The 15,837-nt window shown below is 46.8% G+C and overlaps 2 protein-coding genes and 1 long non-coding RNA gene across 3 annotated transcripts; 1 reads left to right on the top strand and 2 right to left on the bottom strand.

Annotated features, from left to right (window-relative positions):
- Nucleotides 1-704: 704 nt before the first annotated feature.
- LOC124658811 lies at nucleotides 705-3,025 on the bottom strand. The gene is made up of 3 exons (XR_006989344.1): nucleotides 2,922-3,025; nucleotides 1,739-1,895; nucleotides 705-1,048 (listed from the first exon to the last, which is right to left on the bottom strand). It is a non-coding gene; the product is annotated as an uncharacterized LOC124658811 (long non-coding RNA).
- A 1,836-nt stretch (nucleotides 3,026-4,861) lies between these two features.
- LOC124663210 (trihelix transcription factor ASIL1-like) lies at nucleotides 4,862-7,868 on the top strand. Its single transcript, XM_047200936.1, has 2 exons — nucleotides 4,862-5,857; nucleotides 7,536-7,868. Exon 1 carries the CDS (start codon nucleotides 4,862-4,864, stop codon nucleotides 5,828-5,830), a length of 969 nt encoding a protein of 322 aa, XP_047056892.1. The 3' UTR covers nucleotides 5,831-5,857; nucleotides 7,536-7,868.
- A 375-nt stretch (nucleotides 7,869-8,243) lies between these two features.
- LOC124659672 (ARF guanine-nucleotide exchange factor GNL2) lies at nucleotides 8,244-12,529 on the bottom strand. Its single transcript, XM_047197501.1, has 2 exons — nucleotides 11,448-12,529; nucleotides 8,244-11,358 (listed from the first exon to the last, which is right to left on the bottom strand). Exons 1-2 carry the CDS (start codon nucleotides 12,527-12,529, stop codon nucleotides 8,244-8,246), a joined length of 4,197 nt encoding a protein of 1,398 aa, XP_047053457.1.
- Nucleotides 12,530-15,837: the final 3,308 nt, after the last annotated feature.

A 15,837-nucleotide genomic window follows, 5' to 3' on the forward strand; every position in this document is an offset into this window, starting at 1 on the left:
CCTCTTCCCCTTTTTTCCTTTCTCTTATTTGGGATCCACATGTCTACATGAAAGGTACCAACAGCTGGTCATCAATCAGCTGTTAAGTACAACTGAACCTTAATTTGGCATTGAGCGGTGCAGGTAAAAAAACTAGCATGTAATTTCACTGTAAATATGTAGATCAGAAGAGTGTAATCATGCTTTCAACATAGTAAATAGTGGTGGGTGTTGCTGCTAGATAGTCAAGACATGCTGCTTTTGCATGTCTAAACTCTAAACAAGCCCCGTCAGTCACCGCACCTGCGGCTGTAGGGTCTAAATTAAATTCAAATTCAACTCATTCTCATTATTCATTTCTTCCTGACAGAGAACAATTGGAGATGGTGACTCAACAGTGCCGCTGCATATATTTGGCTCCTACCCCTGAACCGAATATGATTACTTCAATAAGGCAGCAGGCTATTTGCTTTATTTTGAAAGAATAATGAAATAGGCTAGGCAGGTTGCGAGATTTGGTTAACCTAACATTTTGAATGAGGAAAAATCGGAGGGGCTCTAGTGAAACACACCTCTCTCTGTCTATTTGTCCCTCTTCAACTTTTGAGGATTTGAGCCAACAATTTGCCCTCTCTGCCTGCCTCTCTCTCTCTCACTCCTTCCCCTTCTCCCTCTCTAATGACTTTCTTGTGTTTTTATGTAACTCTTGTTTGTGCCATCTAGAAACAGCTATGTATTCATATGGTTCACATGCAATCAACCTTGTTTATCTTTCCTGTAATTCCCTTGTACATTTGCATGGTCTACCTATTCCTTGTCTATTTACAGAATTAAGCATGCTCATATAATGCAGTGTCGCTCCTAAAGTCTTGGCTCTGTTTTGTGATTGGCTCTGCGATATATATATAGTGGTAACCATTAGATTTGGCTTTGCATATGCAGCACCAGCTAGAGCTGTCCTATGCTGCCCTGTTATGTCCTGTGCGGATGTTCCTGGGAACATATCGGTTAGCGGGAGGATGCTGGGAAGACATCGGTGTCGAGCAGCGGGAGGATGCTTTGGTCGAACCTGCAATGGCCAGCCAAGCACAATCTGAGGAATCATAGGTACACACTCTAGCTCTTTCTGATTCTTAAGTCATATACTATTCGGACAACAACGTTATTTTTAAAATAATGTACAGTACTTAGATTCTGCAAAACTATATAATATTTTTCTGTTACATACGAACTTAGTCCTTCTCAACTAAATAACCAAACCTCATGAATAGATATGAGAGCAATGTGCTATAGCTTATTTAGGTCATTCCAGAGAAAATGTACCCCATCTGATCCATAATAAGTGTTGTGATTTTAGTTAAAATGTCCTCAACTTTGAACTAAACTTCCAACTCTTATTATGGATTGGAGCAAGTATTACAACAGCAATGAAACAATTAATCTGAGCTTATGTTTGTAAAAATCCTGCCATAGCAATCAAAGCAGAACAGAGAAATCCTGGCCCTATAAATTCATAAGTTTGCTCAATCTCAAAATACTTCAGGTGAACCTCATCTATATCCCTGGTGTGTATCATCGCTCTACTGTTTTCACCAGCTCAGCATTGTAAACTTGGATGGTGAAAAATGCTTGCATCAAATATACAATATAGATATATGTTTAAGTACCTATATTTTCATTTAAAATCATTTTACTGCAGAAGCTCCCATTGAGAGTGAAACATACTGCAGAAACAATTTTAAGCAGACCAACTACTAACCTCTTCATTGTTTCTAATAACTGTTGGGGAATTAGATAATCAATTCTGATGATTCTTTGGTTGGATTTACGCCTACTAATGCCTGGTACTCACAAGTAAAGACACCCAAAACTATCGTTCATTCCATATATCATGCGCCAAGTGATTGTTTCGGAACCTGTTAGAAGAGCAACAAACATGAATGAGTAAATCACATATTTGGATTCTGAAGCAAATTGAAATCTGAGACCCAACGTATAAAAAACGCACTGCTTAATTTCTCTAATCACAAAAATATAATTCAAATGGCACCAACGGCTGGAATTTTTGATATTCGAACAACATGCACGTAAGTAGATGATAACAAAACAGAAGTTTCCAACTTTACATCAGTTTAATCAAACCAGTATGAATACAGGTGCACTTGTACCTTATAATATGAATACAAAATGGATCACAAGATGGTTAAGACACATCACATGCACATAGAAGCAGAAAAATGAGAATTATGATTTGGCAAACAACATAGACTGATATCAGCAGATGAACTATTACTAAAAAAAGCTCAAATCAGGTGGAGATTTTGAATGGTCGAACTGGACATTACCATTTCCTGCGCTCTATTTATTTTTTTAGAGGTGACCTAAAATAATTCTTGAGCCAAAAAAAGTGTGTCAATTTCTTTTTTGAAATCCATGTAGTGTAACATGTAGCTAACATAAGCCTTATTTTACTAATACTTCATCAACCAAAAGTTTTTATTTGAATGGATAGCAACTCTGAATGAGCTGCACACAAGCAAAGGTAAAGGTTCTGAAGGTCAACAGCTTTGAAACATATTATCAAAGAAAATACCAAATAATGCTAAGAGACACAGTACCATAGCGGCTAGCTATTGTAATACATGGATAGCAAAAACAGAACAATAAAAAAAATCCAGTGCCTTCGGACATTCTGTAACTAAAGAGGTGGAAAGGATATCATATTATATATACACCTAAGCTAGAAGCACGATCATCAATTTACGAAATTGGGAGTTCCTGTTGGCACATTTACACATCCTCGATGCAAGTACAACAAAATATCCATGTTGAATTTTTTTAAGAAATAATGAGAAAAAAATGAGACCGTGATCATTGAAATTACAGCTCAATACCCAATAATGTTCAAACATAGCAAACGAGGCAAAATGGAAGGAAAATACCCATTGTGGAAATGAAGATGATCCACTGGAGGTTGGAGTGCCCTTCTCGAGGTCGACGACGGCAGCAACGATCATGCTGCAAACACCACAATATCACAATCATTCAAAACTTTACTGATCATGAGCAAAAAACGGCTCATTTGCTCATAAGCCTCTGAAATTAGAAGATGCTGGTGAAATTTAAATGAAACTATTGGATCCAAAGTTCATATATATAGCATCATGGCATTATGGAACACTTGGTCAGACAAATAAGTGTCATTTGTCAAATAAAAGAGCAAATAATCTAAGGAACATGGACTTTTTTTAGGAAGCAGCTGAGTCCAACAACGGGAGAAGAATTATTGCAACACCTATTGAGGGCCGCTCACGAAATAGAACTACAGATAATCTGAAGCAACCAGCTTCTATCCTATATGACATGGCAGATTCATGCTCCTCCCGGATACCTAGCACTGACCAGAACACACATAGTCCTTTACCCTGCAACGTAGCAACCCACTGATAGAACCAAGAACAAAGCTTTCATCAAATCTGTATTTTTTTAACAATGCAAACCTACTTCACAATCATACCAGCCCGGCCACATCCTACTCCACAATCATCACCAAACTACACCCTGTAAGTGGACATACTACTCATGCAGGAACCAAACTAAAGAAGTAACTGATGACGGATGGATGAAACAGACACCTCTTACCACGAGCAGACTTAGATAGCAGACCAAGACGAGAACCTTCAATCAGCCGCGTCCACTCCACACAGCAATCTCTAGGAAGGCGATGACCTGTGAGTAAGAAACATGAAACAAGGAGAATTCACGTCACTTATCAGCCCAGAAACGGGAAAATCGATCAAAAGGGCAGCGACAGAAAGAACACCAGCAACCCGAAAGAATAATCCAAATCGGAAAAGACTCGAACTAAAAAAAATCCAAAAGGTAAAGGACAAGAGGAGAAGCAGCAAGGGGCCAAATTACAGTCAAAAAGAACACGGGAGCATCCAGAGAAAGAAACGACCCAAGAACAAAAAAAATCTCTTGCAGACCCCAAAGAAAAGCGAGCGGATTGGAACAAAATCCCCACCGGTCAAACAAATGTTGATCGTAACCGAACCCAAATTCGAGGCAAAATAAAAGGACGGGAGATCCAGCCAAAGGAACCAACGAGAGGGAAAAAAATCTCTTGCAAATCCGTCGCAGTGAGGTCGCCATGAATCTGCACCCAGCAGCCGCCGCTCCTCCGGCCGTCGCCCCTCCGGCGCTGCTCCCCGCCGCCGGTCGCCGCCCTCCATCTCCCGGCCGCCGTCCCCGTGCGCCCGCCCGCCCCCGTGCGCCTCCCGCGCGCCGGCGCTCTCCCGCCGCCCGGCCATCTCCGCCGTCCGACGACACGCGGTTGCGGGGCGAGCGGCGCGCCGGCGAGCACGGCGGCACGAGGGAGAGGAGGCCGGGAGGCGGCGGCCGCATCTGCGCGGGATTGGAAGGGGAGAGGGAGCGACGGGATTGGAGAGGAAGCCACGCGCGACGCGAGAGTCCGGGCCGAGCGGGCTTTCACACGACCCATGGATAAAAGTGGGTCCGCGGAGGGCCTCAGCGCCCTGGACGGAACGACGGCCGAGATCGCGCCACGTCAGCTCGATCGGACGGCCGAAAATCCAAAGCGCTGTGAGAGCTCCATGAGGGTGCAGCAATCATACCGTGAGATTACTCTAGCTTATTATCTTTGTTGGCCGATCTTGTCCACACAAATCTAATCCGACGGGCGTCAAATTCCCCCCTTATCATAAAGCGGCAGTTGTAACTGCTACAACCTGGTGAGCGACATATGCATAAAAATCGCGCGCGCGCGATGTTGTCCAAAATTCCAACCTCGCCGGACTCGCAATCGTTCCGGCCAATCCACCTCGCCGAACAGCTCCAACCCAAACCCTAGCCGCGGCACATGGACGACGACGCGGACCCGACGCCGCCGGTCGCCGCCGCTGCTTCCCCCTCTCAATCACCGTCCTCCTCCCCCTCCCCCTCGCCGCGCTCCAAGCGTCGCCGCACCGACCGTTATGCGCTCGGCTTCGAGTTCGCCCCCCGCCCTGCGCCATCGGCTCCGGCCCCGGCCCAGCGCACCACGCCGGTGTGGACGGAGGACTCCACCTTCGCGCTCCTCGACGCTTGGGGCGAGCGCTTCGTCTGCGCCGGCCGCCGCAGCCTCAGCGCCGACGAGTGGGTCGAGGTCTCTCGCCTCGCAGCCGCCGCCGACTCCCGCCCTGCGGGATACTTCTCCGAGTCACAGTGCCGCAACCGCATCGACACCCTCAGGAAGATGTTCAGGAAGGAGAAGGAGAGGTCCCGCCTCGCTGCCCACCGCTCCAACCGCCCCTCCCCCTCCAAGTGGGTCTACTTCGACAAGATGCTGTCCCTCATGAGCCCTCCGGCGCCGCCGCCTCCACCGCTGCTTCTGGCTCCTATCGTGAAGCGCCGCCGTGACACACGCCCAGTGCCACGGCAGTCGTGGGGAGTGGACGTTGGTGAATTTGTGCTCGCTGGATGTAGCAGAGCAGCACCAGGGAATTCAGGCCCAGATGCGGAATTGGGGGAAGACCAGACAGATGAGCCTGGTGTAGTGAAGGGGAACGATTTTGCGGTGATCCTAGAGTCAATCCGTAGGCTTGGGGAGGTTTACGAAAGGGTGGAGAGTAGCAAGAGGCAGCACATGGCGGAGTTGAAACGAATGCGAAGCGATATGCAAAGAGACCTTGAAGTTAGATGGAGAGAAACTTTGGAAAGAGCACAAATGGAGATTGCTAGTCTCGAGGAGGAGGATGATACAGAGGAGGAGGGCGATGATGATAAGAGGTTAGGGGATTACAATGGTGTTGAAATGCAGACCAATGGCGCTGTGGATGCTTCTCCTTAGCCCTGGCCTAGAAGTTCTGCAAATGAGGTTAGTTCATTCAATCAAGCAGATAAATTGTAGGGTCAAATCATGTCATGTAGCATTGTGTTTAGATTATGTTATATTTCTCATTTCCTATGTTGAGCAAACCTTGTTTTTTCGTCTGCCGAACGGCTTCTCATGCTGGATGTCTATCTTTATTCTGATGATGAGAACTGGACACATCATTGAAGAAACTAAAATACATGTCACCAGCTGTACTTGATATGCCAGTTAGTTATACACCGATATTTGCATATTCAGCCTTCATATGATGCCCTCTATAATTTTGTGGGGTCTGCATTTAGGATTAGATCCAAATTTGTTTTAGACAGTATTCATTATCTGTGTTATCTCAAAAGTTACGTGGCGTGGTACAAGAATAGGAAAATGAAATCCTATGGGAAGACACGGCCAATTGCCTTAGTAAATTGAAGATGACGAAGAGCAGTGAATGACTATGGCAATTATAAGGGGCAATGTGTCGAAGTTCCAGACCTTGGTTTGAAATTACCCTCAGTGCTACAGGGGAATGATATCTGATTTGATTTATTGGAGATATATGCTAAGTTTGATCTGTGTTCTGTCATCGGATTATTCAAAAATTTATTTGAGATATAGGGAGATATATTACTATCGGAATTTCTAGGTTGTATATTGACTTGTTCTTGGATATGGAAGGCTCAATATTATGTTGCCAGACACTTTTCTACACACCCTGAATCAATAATTTGCGGACTTCTATCTATGTCTATATGGTACTAGTTGAACTTGATTTATGGCTGTCATGTTACCAAACTTGGCACTTTTTCCCTTGTTAGATTAATTTCCCTAATTGTGAATTATTTTCACCTTTGTAAAAAGATCACAATATATATTATTACATCTTGGAGAACTGACATGGAAGCTGTCATTTGCTTATACTTAGTGAGCATGCATACTTAGGACATGAAACGTTCCAGTATCTTCCTGAGAAGTGTGTCACCTCAGTATCAGTCAAATATTGCATAAAAGTTTCACGATTTAAAGTGGGATAAGTACTTTCGCGAGCCAGTTTTAAGTTTCCATAGACGGAAGTTGTTCTTGTACAAGTTGGCAGGAAAGTAGAAATTTCTTAGCAGTACGCATATCAGAGTTGGAGCATAACCGAACTTTTGCCGAGTACCATTAAGTATATGATTCCTAAGAAATTGGAGCCAACTCTGATATGCGTACTGCTAAGAAATTTCTACTGCTTGTATTAATGGTACCAGCACCTGCTTGTCCTTCATCTACCCAAGTCGGACTTGATGCATGTGTCCATAACCGAACTCTTAGCAGTACGCATATAAGAAATTTCTACTTTTGCAGAGTTAGCTACTACACCCATTTGTAATATAAGTATATGATTCCTAACTTTTGCCGAGTACCATTAATACATTCATCTACCCAATTGGGAGTACCACTACACAACTTGTGGATGTTGACCAAACAGTTTGTTAAAATCCCTGTTGTGGTCGAAATTTGCATCAGTGTCATAATATTATCACTATCGCGCCATGCTCATATTGTTTTAACAAGGTCAAAAGGCCCTTATCCTTTTGCATACATGGTTCATCATTAGAATAATGGTTTATGTTTTGTAAAATTTAAGCACTCCAGAGGTTGAACATGGAAGATGACTTATTTATTTATTTCGGTGATGCAGGAACATGACAGGGATTTGTGCCAATAGTTGGACGTGCAAGGTATTTCATACACATAATGGGGGTTTCATGTGATAGTTGGATCTGCAAGGGCTGGTAGCCTTAATTTCCATTAGTAACTTTAGATACTTAGGATTGTCGGATTTCCGTGTTTAACTCAATCTGTCGACACTTAATGCAGATCGTTGTATAATCATGTGTATTACTTGTGTGATGATGAACAAAATGGTGGTGGTCACAGAATTGTTGTATTTTCCCCACTTAGGGATTATCAGCGTGGATGAAAAATAAATATGAATCAGCAAAGGTTATTTGAACAATGTATGCTTGGCTAATTTATATTGCTAGTTTGCAGCTACATTTGCCCAGAATGAAGTCATTCATTTTTTTTTTCAAGTCTTAATTGCTGTTTCGGTTAGTACTTGCTCAGGTATTTAACCTTGGTAAATCTTGTTCTCGTGTCACCGAATGGCCGACATTCTTGGTGAAAACCTGTAGTATTGAGCAGTAAACTGCCACATCAGGCAAGTTGGCACCAAGAAATGGACAGATGCAGATAATCCATCAGAAGGAAAAACTCGAGGCTCCACTGGAAGGAAAACTATATGTAGCAAGCTATACAGGTAATACAGCCCTATGAAGTACACGACGCTAATTTCCCTGCTGTTAATTTAAAACATTATCTGTGAACTGAACTATATAGTTGTTGACTACTCAGGGAACAGCTCATCTTTGAGAGCAGGTGCAATCCACTGGATCTGGATGTGAGTGATCTCATAGAGCTCGTCTCCGTCTCTCTGTACCAGCACCTGCTTGTCCTTCATCTCCACGATCATCCTCTTGAGCATCCGTGGCACCAGCTCCTGCATCACGCCGGCGCCGCCGCCGGCAGCCAAGTCGGACTTGATGCATGTGTCCATCCGCCGCAGCACGCCGAGCCAGAACGTCCGGAAGCCTGGACCCTGCGCCAGTGTCCCAAGGAACAGCAGGAACACGTCGGCCAGGAGCTCGGTCGCCGCAGCGAGTGTACCCTCCATGCTCCTCGTCTCGCGCTCTGCGCCCTCTCGCCGGGAGTACTCCAGCGTCTTCTCGTGCAGGTCGTCCACCATGGCGAAGATAACGAGGTTGAAGCACGCCAGGCAGCCCGCCGGGCCAAAGTCCAGCTCACCGGCTGCGGCCAGCGCGAAGCTCCGGCCGAGGTCTGCCACGGCTTGGTTGCGGATCTCCTCTCGCCGCACCAGGCTCGTCTTGCGCAGCGTCTCGGCCAGCTTGATGAACATGTTGGTGGCCAGGTTGCCCATGCGCGACGCGTCCTCGGGCCAGGATGAGCCGCTGTTGCTGCTGCCGCTACTGTTGCTGCTGCCCGGATCAGAGTACCCCGACTTGTGCCACTGCACGAGCCAGTTCACGGAGTCCGCCATCAGTTCCAGTATCTTGGTGCTTATCTCGAGGGGGCTTATCTTGAGAGCGGCGAACCCGAAGGCTGCCTCGATGCAGGCGGCATAGTTGAACCGCGTGATTTGAGCCCCGTCGCTCATGAGCTTGATCATGGCGGCCACGGACTGGTCGAAGGTCTCCGGGTGGCGGCCAGTGACGGAGAGCAGATGCAGCAGCGTCTTCCACCCAATCGGCGTCTGGACGCTCCCGGCGTGATCCATGATGAGCTTGACGATGCACTCCGAGATGCCCTCGCAGCATGTGTCGAGGATCTCCTTGTCCAGCTTCCACATCAGGTTAATCGACTTGCAAATGAGCTCCTCGGCGTAGCGGTCGGGGCTGGGCTGTCCAGGGAGCAGCTTCACGGCGACCTTGAAGAGCACAACGATGGCCTTCTCGGCGAAAGGGCATGGCGAGAAGAGCGGCAGTTGGGACACGGCCGTGAAACAGTCGTGCATGTGCGTCCAGAGCAAGGAGAAGCGCTGAAGGTTTGCCAGCGACACGAGCAGTATGAGATCCCAACAGAAGCCGACCGTCTCCTCTTCCTCGATCGGGGTGCTGAATTTCTGGCCCTTGCCACCAGCCGCAAAGATGAGCGCCCGGCCAAGGTTCTGCAGCGACTCGTCAGGCAGCTTCCCGCTCTCGGTGAACATGCTCCCGATCCGGCATTGCTGGATAATCTTGAGGTTGTTCTCGAACTCATTGCCCACGGAGAGCAGCGACTCGCCGGCGTTGTCGAGGGACAGGAACTGAGAGAACCGGCCGATCATGCCGGACACATGCCTGCTCGTCCCGGCGCCACGGTGCGACGAGGGGAAAATGACGCCCGAATCTGACCTGGGGCGATGGCCTAAACGATCCGAGCCGCTGGACATGCCGCCTTCCTGTTCGATCACTGACTGGGGCAGCAGCTTGAGGCGTTTGAGCTTGAGCAGGCAATCGATGATGTTCTTCCAGGCGCCACGCACCGACTCGCCGAACCTGTTGGCGATGGTGAAGAGTGCCAACGTCGACATCCTTGGCTTCAGCTCATTGCTGAAAGTGAAGATGGTCTCCTCCGTGGTGGAGTAGGGATTCAGCAGCGTTGTGAACTTGCAGAGGCAGCAGAGGAGCTCGTCGAGGACGTCCTCCAGCCCGTAGCGTGCAATGCGGGCCACGGAGATCAACCCCTCGACACACTGGTTCAGGATTTCCTCATCATCCGTGTAGTCGAATATGGCGGCCAACGTCGCGACCGCCGGCCCAGAGACAGCGATGAACACCTCTCGACTGAGCTTGTGCTTGAAGTCGCAAGGCGTGAATGGCTCCATGGAGCGTGATCGCTTGACGATGTCCGCCCAGCGGCTAGTGGTCATCTCGATGCTGGTGATGCCTTGGCTAAACATGGTGATGGCGTTCGACGCTATCGAGTGGAAGAGCTCCGACAGGTACTCCCTTGGCAGGTCCTTGCCAGAGTTGATGGCGCGGTTGTTCCTGATGAAGTCATCCTCTGACATTTTCTTCTTGACCTGAGGGTTGTGTAGGTCGGTGTTGAGCATGATGACCGAGTAGCAGAGGATGAACGCCGCGTCTTTTGTCGCGAAGACCTCTTGTGCTTGCTGCTCGAAGAACCGCTCTGAGAAGTGCTCGAGGACGCGTTGTATCTTCTGCGACTCTCCAGGAAGCCGGAACGTCTCGAGGTAGGTGCGGAGGGCGGTGTCGAGGACGGATCCGGCGAAATCAAACGTATCGGTGAACTCCTTGAGCACCTTGAGGTTGAAATCGTCCGGGTCGCCGAGGAACTCCCCGATCTTCACCTTGTCGAGGCCAGGCGAGTAGCGCAGGAAGTAGGCCATGCTCTTGGGCTCCGGCGGGGTGGGCACCAAGTGGCAGAGCTTGAGGAACTCGACGCCCTTCTTCTCGTCGCGGTTGTAGTGGTTGGCGGCGATGGCCACCTTTTTCTTCTTGAGCTTGCGCTTGCGGACGTAGTCCACCCAGGTCTCGTGGCCATGGTCGTCGCTGGAGTCCCACCGCTCCAGCCAGAAGAGCCGGTACTCAGAGATGTCCACGTTGTATGCTTCACGATCTGGGGCCTTCTCGACCTCGACGTTGTCGGCGATGGTGGTGATCATGTTCACCAGACCCTCGAACGCCTGGAGCTGAATGGTCGTCATCGGGTTCGACAGTGGGTAAGCCGCCTTGCAGAGCAGCCTGCCGACTTCTTCGTAGACATTGCGCAAGAGTGGGTCGCAGTCGTAGTTCACGTACATCTCGATGACAAATGTTGGTTGCCGACAGAAGCTAATGAGCCCTTCGATCGCCACCTCCTGCAGCTGCAACCCGCTCGCGCCACTGCCAACTCGAAGTATCACGAACATGAAGAATGCTTCCAGCTGGAGCTTGAGGAACCTGGAGCAATGTGGTTCATGGTGCATCATGTATGTACGTGGTTGATACAAGCAATAGAAAGAAAGAGACACTAAAGCATGTGTGCTTACCGTCGCAAGAAGTTGTACAGGTTGAGGACTGTGCTGCAGATCATGGAGAGGACCAGAGGGCTGCACTCCGTGGCATAGTGGATCAAGTGGTAGAAGAGGTCATCTTGGATGAGGCGCAGGAGCTTGGGATGCTTGCCAATGGCCTCGCCGCCCAGCTCGACGGCCGAGTTTAGGAGCACGAGGGCGAAGAGCTGCACGTCCTCCTCGGAGGTGAAGGCGCCGTGTCCCTCGGGCGTCATGACCATGTCGGGCGCGTTCAGCAGCAGAGAGCAGAGGAAGTTGAAGATATCAACCATGCACCGCGCGCCGAAGCCTGCCGCGGAGGGGACGGACACGTCGTCGTCGGCTTCGTCGCGGATGTCCGGCAAGCGGGCGAAGACGGCCTGCAGGATCTCGTGCATGCAGTGCCGAGCCGTGCGCTGGAGGAGCTCGCTCCCGCGGCTGCTGGCCGCGTGCTGCACAACCTGGAAGCACGTGTTGACCGCCGTGCACACGGCACTGTCCGAGAGGAGAGGCGCCGCGCGGGCACGAAGGAGCGCGGCCAGCACCTGCAGCACGCGGAGGAGCACCGCCTCCTCGGCGCCGGCGCCGGCCTCCGCGATGCGCTCTATGCGGCAATTCGTCACCGCGGTCAAGATGGCCTGTATCGCGTCCCGGGCGCCCGGCGAGCACTCGTCGAACACATCGATCCGCAGGATCTTCAGCACGGACGACAGCGCCACTCCGGTGGCCGCCGGCGGGACCTCCTCGCTCTGCACGACGTCGAGAAACGGCGACAGGTACATGGACGGGTCGGAGCAGCGCCACGCGCCGTGTCGAGGCTGGAAGAGGAGGGCGCGGAGGCTCTTGAGAGACTGGATGAGGCCCGCGAAGACGGCCTCCTCGGCGGCGGCGACCGCTGGAGGCAGGTAAGTGTAGGGGTCTGGGCGGCGGCGGATGACGGCGAGGAGCGCGGCAACCTCGGTGTTGAGCATGCAAGAGATGCCCATGTCCTTGAGCCGGGGGTCACGGCGTGTCCCACGCGCCACGGTGTAGGTGGGCGGGCCATCATCGTCGTCATCGGATGCCGCCGTCCTGGCCATTGCCGGTGGACGATTATTCGGTACCCCGGGATCAAGAGGAGGATTAATTTGGGCAGGACAAGACTACGGCCTTTTGGATTAGAGGATGTGAATGTGGCGCATGAATGTGAGGAGGAGTGGACGGAACTTGCCCCCTCCGCCCGTGGCTATTTTTGCCCTGTGGTAAGTGACCTTCTCCTAATCTTAGACTGCTGCCTTTTCTCTCCTTCAGAAAATGATGCTACTATCGCAGAATGCAGATTGTTCAAGTTGCATGTAGCAGTGTGATTTTCCAAGAAATTGCATTCGTTGTACAATTAGGCTTTGTCAGGCTCTCCTCTTAGAGCATGTACAATGGCAGCCACTATATAGGTCTTCATATTATCTAAAAACTAAAGATATAAATCACACAATGCAATATGTTTTATTATCATCCCTACCAATTAATAAGAATCAATTATTTTTATTAAGAAAATAATTTTTAAGGGAAAATATATATGAAACAATGCATGAAACATTATCTTATTTTTCAAATGATAATCCCTTAGCTAAGGAAAGACAACCTTTTTTTAACTAAGAAAAATTCTACGTAGCAACTTTAAGAAAAGACTGTCACCATATTGTATATGCTCTTAGTAGTCCACACGTTATCTAGAGAAGATATATATAAGTAGTACTTCCTCTATTCCAATATGTAGTGTCTGTACGATTTCTTCAAAGTCAAACCATGCAAACTTTGACCAAGTTTATATAAAAAAATATCAACATATAGAATATCAAGTCAATACCGTTAGATTCAGTGATAATTCAATATGGTATACATAGGATGTCTTATTTGTTCACTAAATGTAATTTTCATGAAGGTTTTAAACAATAGAGACATTTGCATGGCTGATAAAATTATTTCTAGCATTCTATTTTCCTTCAGTGATTTACTTTGGATAGTGTAACTTTGTTGCATGGAACTTTACATTATATCCATAGGAAGAAGAAATCTGGCATGTTTTTCAAATTGGACTTCAAAAAATCCTACAAGAAAATTAACTGGGAGTTTATGTTTTCGGCTTTGAACATGGAAGGTTTTCCTGAGATTTTTACCAATTGGACTAAGGCAATAGTGAACAATGGCAAGTTGTGTATCATGGTTAATGATCGGCTAGGATTTTATTTTCAAACTAAGAAGGGTCTAACGCAAGGGGACGCCTTCTCCCCCCTCTTTTTAACATAGCTCCTGAACTTTTAGTTGTTTAATAAATAGAGCACATGAGAGATATTTAATGACTGGCTTAGTAGCTGATATGTTTAGTATGCCCATTGTATCATTTTCATGTTTGGAGATAGTTTGGAAAGTGGCGGAAATATTAAATTTATCCTTTGTATATTTGAGCAACTCACGGGTTTGAAATTAATCTTCATAAAAGGGCGGTATCATTTTTTTAGTGCTGCAGTAGACAAGATATGTATGCTCATATTATACTTGCAAAAAAGGATATATCCCTTTCATGTATACTTGGGGACCCCATGCATAATAAATGCTTGTTAAATAGTGATTGGAAAGATATTGAGGATAGAATAGACAAGGAAAATTCTGGATGGAAAGGTAATATTACCTCCATTGGATCTGGACTTATCTTGCTACAATGTTATCTAAGTAATGTAGCTAGCTATATGATTTTTAAATAAAGGAATACGGTAGGGGAAGCCTCTACATTATTTTTGAAATAATAAGAACCCAAATTTGCGTCCCTGGAAACTTGAACTGGTTGCTGGGTTGTACATCCGCTTCCCTAACCAAGTAAGCAAGACTCACATATTTATATGATTTCCTTTTCCATAATTGCGAAAGGGATCCTCAAGAGATGTGATTTCTTTCGAGGTCGCATGCTTTGGAAAGAAAAAATAAAATGTCAAGAAATGTCATCTAGTTAAGTGGCCGGATGTTTTCCAACCAAAAGATCAAGGAGGCCTTGCGGTGACTAATTTGCACTTCAACAATCTTAGCCTTTTATGTAAATGGATCTGGAGGTTAGCGGATGAAGACGACTCTATCAAGATCTGGTTAAAGCGAAATATCTGAAAAAGTGACGTTTACTCAATGTAAACCAAGTCCTGACCGCTAGCACTTTTGGTCAGGTATAGTTTCAGTGAGAGATGTTTTTTTATAGATGCTGTAAAAGGGTTCTTGGTGATCGAAGGAAAGTTTGTTTTGGGAAGATAGTTGGATTGACCACAAATAACTCTGCCAATCTTTCCCACGTCTTTGTACTCTTTGTTGCAGTCATAATATTATAGTGAACACTATTTTTACTAGGGGTTTTGACATCTCGAAATTTCGAAGGTTTCTCGGAGAGGAAACCAAAGATACATGGTTTGAACTTTTGGTTGTTTGTAGCCAAGTACAGTTTTCTGATGAACCAGATAAGATTAACTTGGCTTTTAACTAAATTTGGAGTATTTTCTTTCAAGTCGATGTATGTCTTTCTTAGTAGTTGAAAATGCATTTTTTTTCGTACAAATCTATGTGGACCCTCAAGATGCCCTTGAGGATCAAAGTTTTCTGTTGGTTGGTAATAATAGATAGGATTTTTACCAAAGAAAATCTTATGAACAAAGGATGGAAAAATAGGAACTATGCGAGTTTTGCGATGATCTCGAGACCCAAGAGCATATGTTATTTTTGTGTCCTTTAGAGAAATATATTTGGTGTGTAGTTAGTGTATCTCTAGGAATCTATTCTTTACCTTGAGGCTCTGCGGGTTCATATAGAGATTGGTTTCATACTCATACTGGTAGAGATAGAAATGATGTTATAATATGATCTATTGCTATCATTTGGGCCGTTTGAAAACAAGAAATAAATCTTGCTTTCAAAAATTTCGTTTGTGGTCCTACAAATGCTACTTTATTAACCTTTAAGCAAAACTACAGAAAGGTGGACTATGAAAACTTCTACCTGGGGCTAGCAGAATGGTGCAATTGACGCATGAGATTTTTGGACAAAACTACGGCTAGAATCGTGTGAGGAGGAGGATAGCTGCCTAGTCTCCTGTTGATGTTTTGTGCCGCGTCTTATCTAGCTAAAACTCTATGGTCTGTACTCTGTACGGATACCTTCCTGCTCTGGTTTGAGTGACCTGGTGTTCTGCGGGTTCGTTCTTTTGACAGGGATTGTCATGTTTTTGTCTACCTTGTTTATTCCTGGATCCTGTAACGAACAAGACTATCCAATTTCTTAACTGAAATTGGAGCCCGTTGCACTCTTTTCATCGAGAAAACATAAAATATACCTTTATAATGTCATGATTATTTCTAGGATGTCGTTTTAACGC

The sequence above is a fragment of the Lolium rigidum genome, chromosome 6 (genome assembly GCF_022539505.1).
Source record: "Lolium rigidum isolate FL_2022 chromosome 6, APGP_CSIRO_Lrig_0.1, whole genome shotgun sequence".
In the NCBI taxonomy this organism is placed as follows: Eukaryota; Viridiplantae; Streptophyta; class Magnoliopsida; order Poales; family Poaceae; genus Lolium; species Lolium rigidum.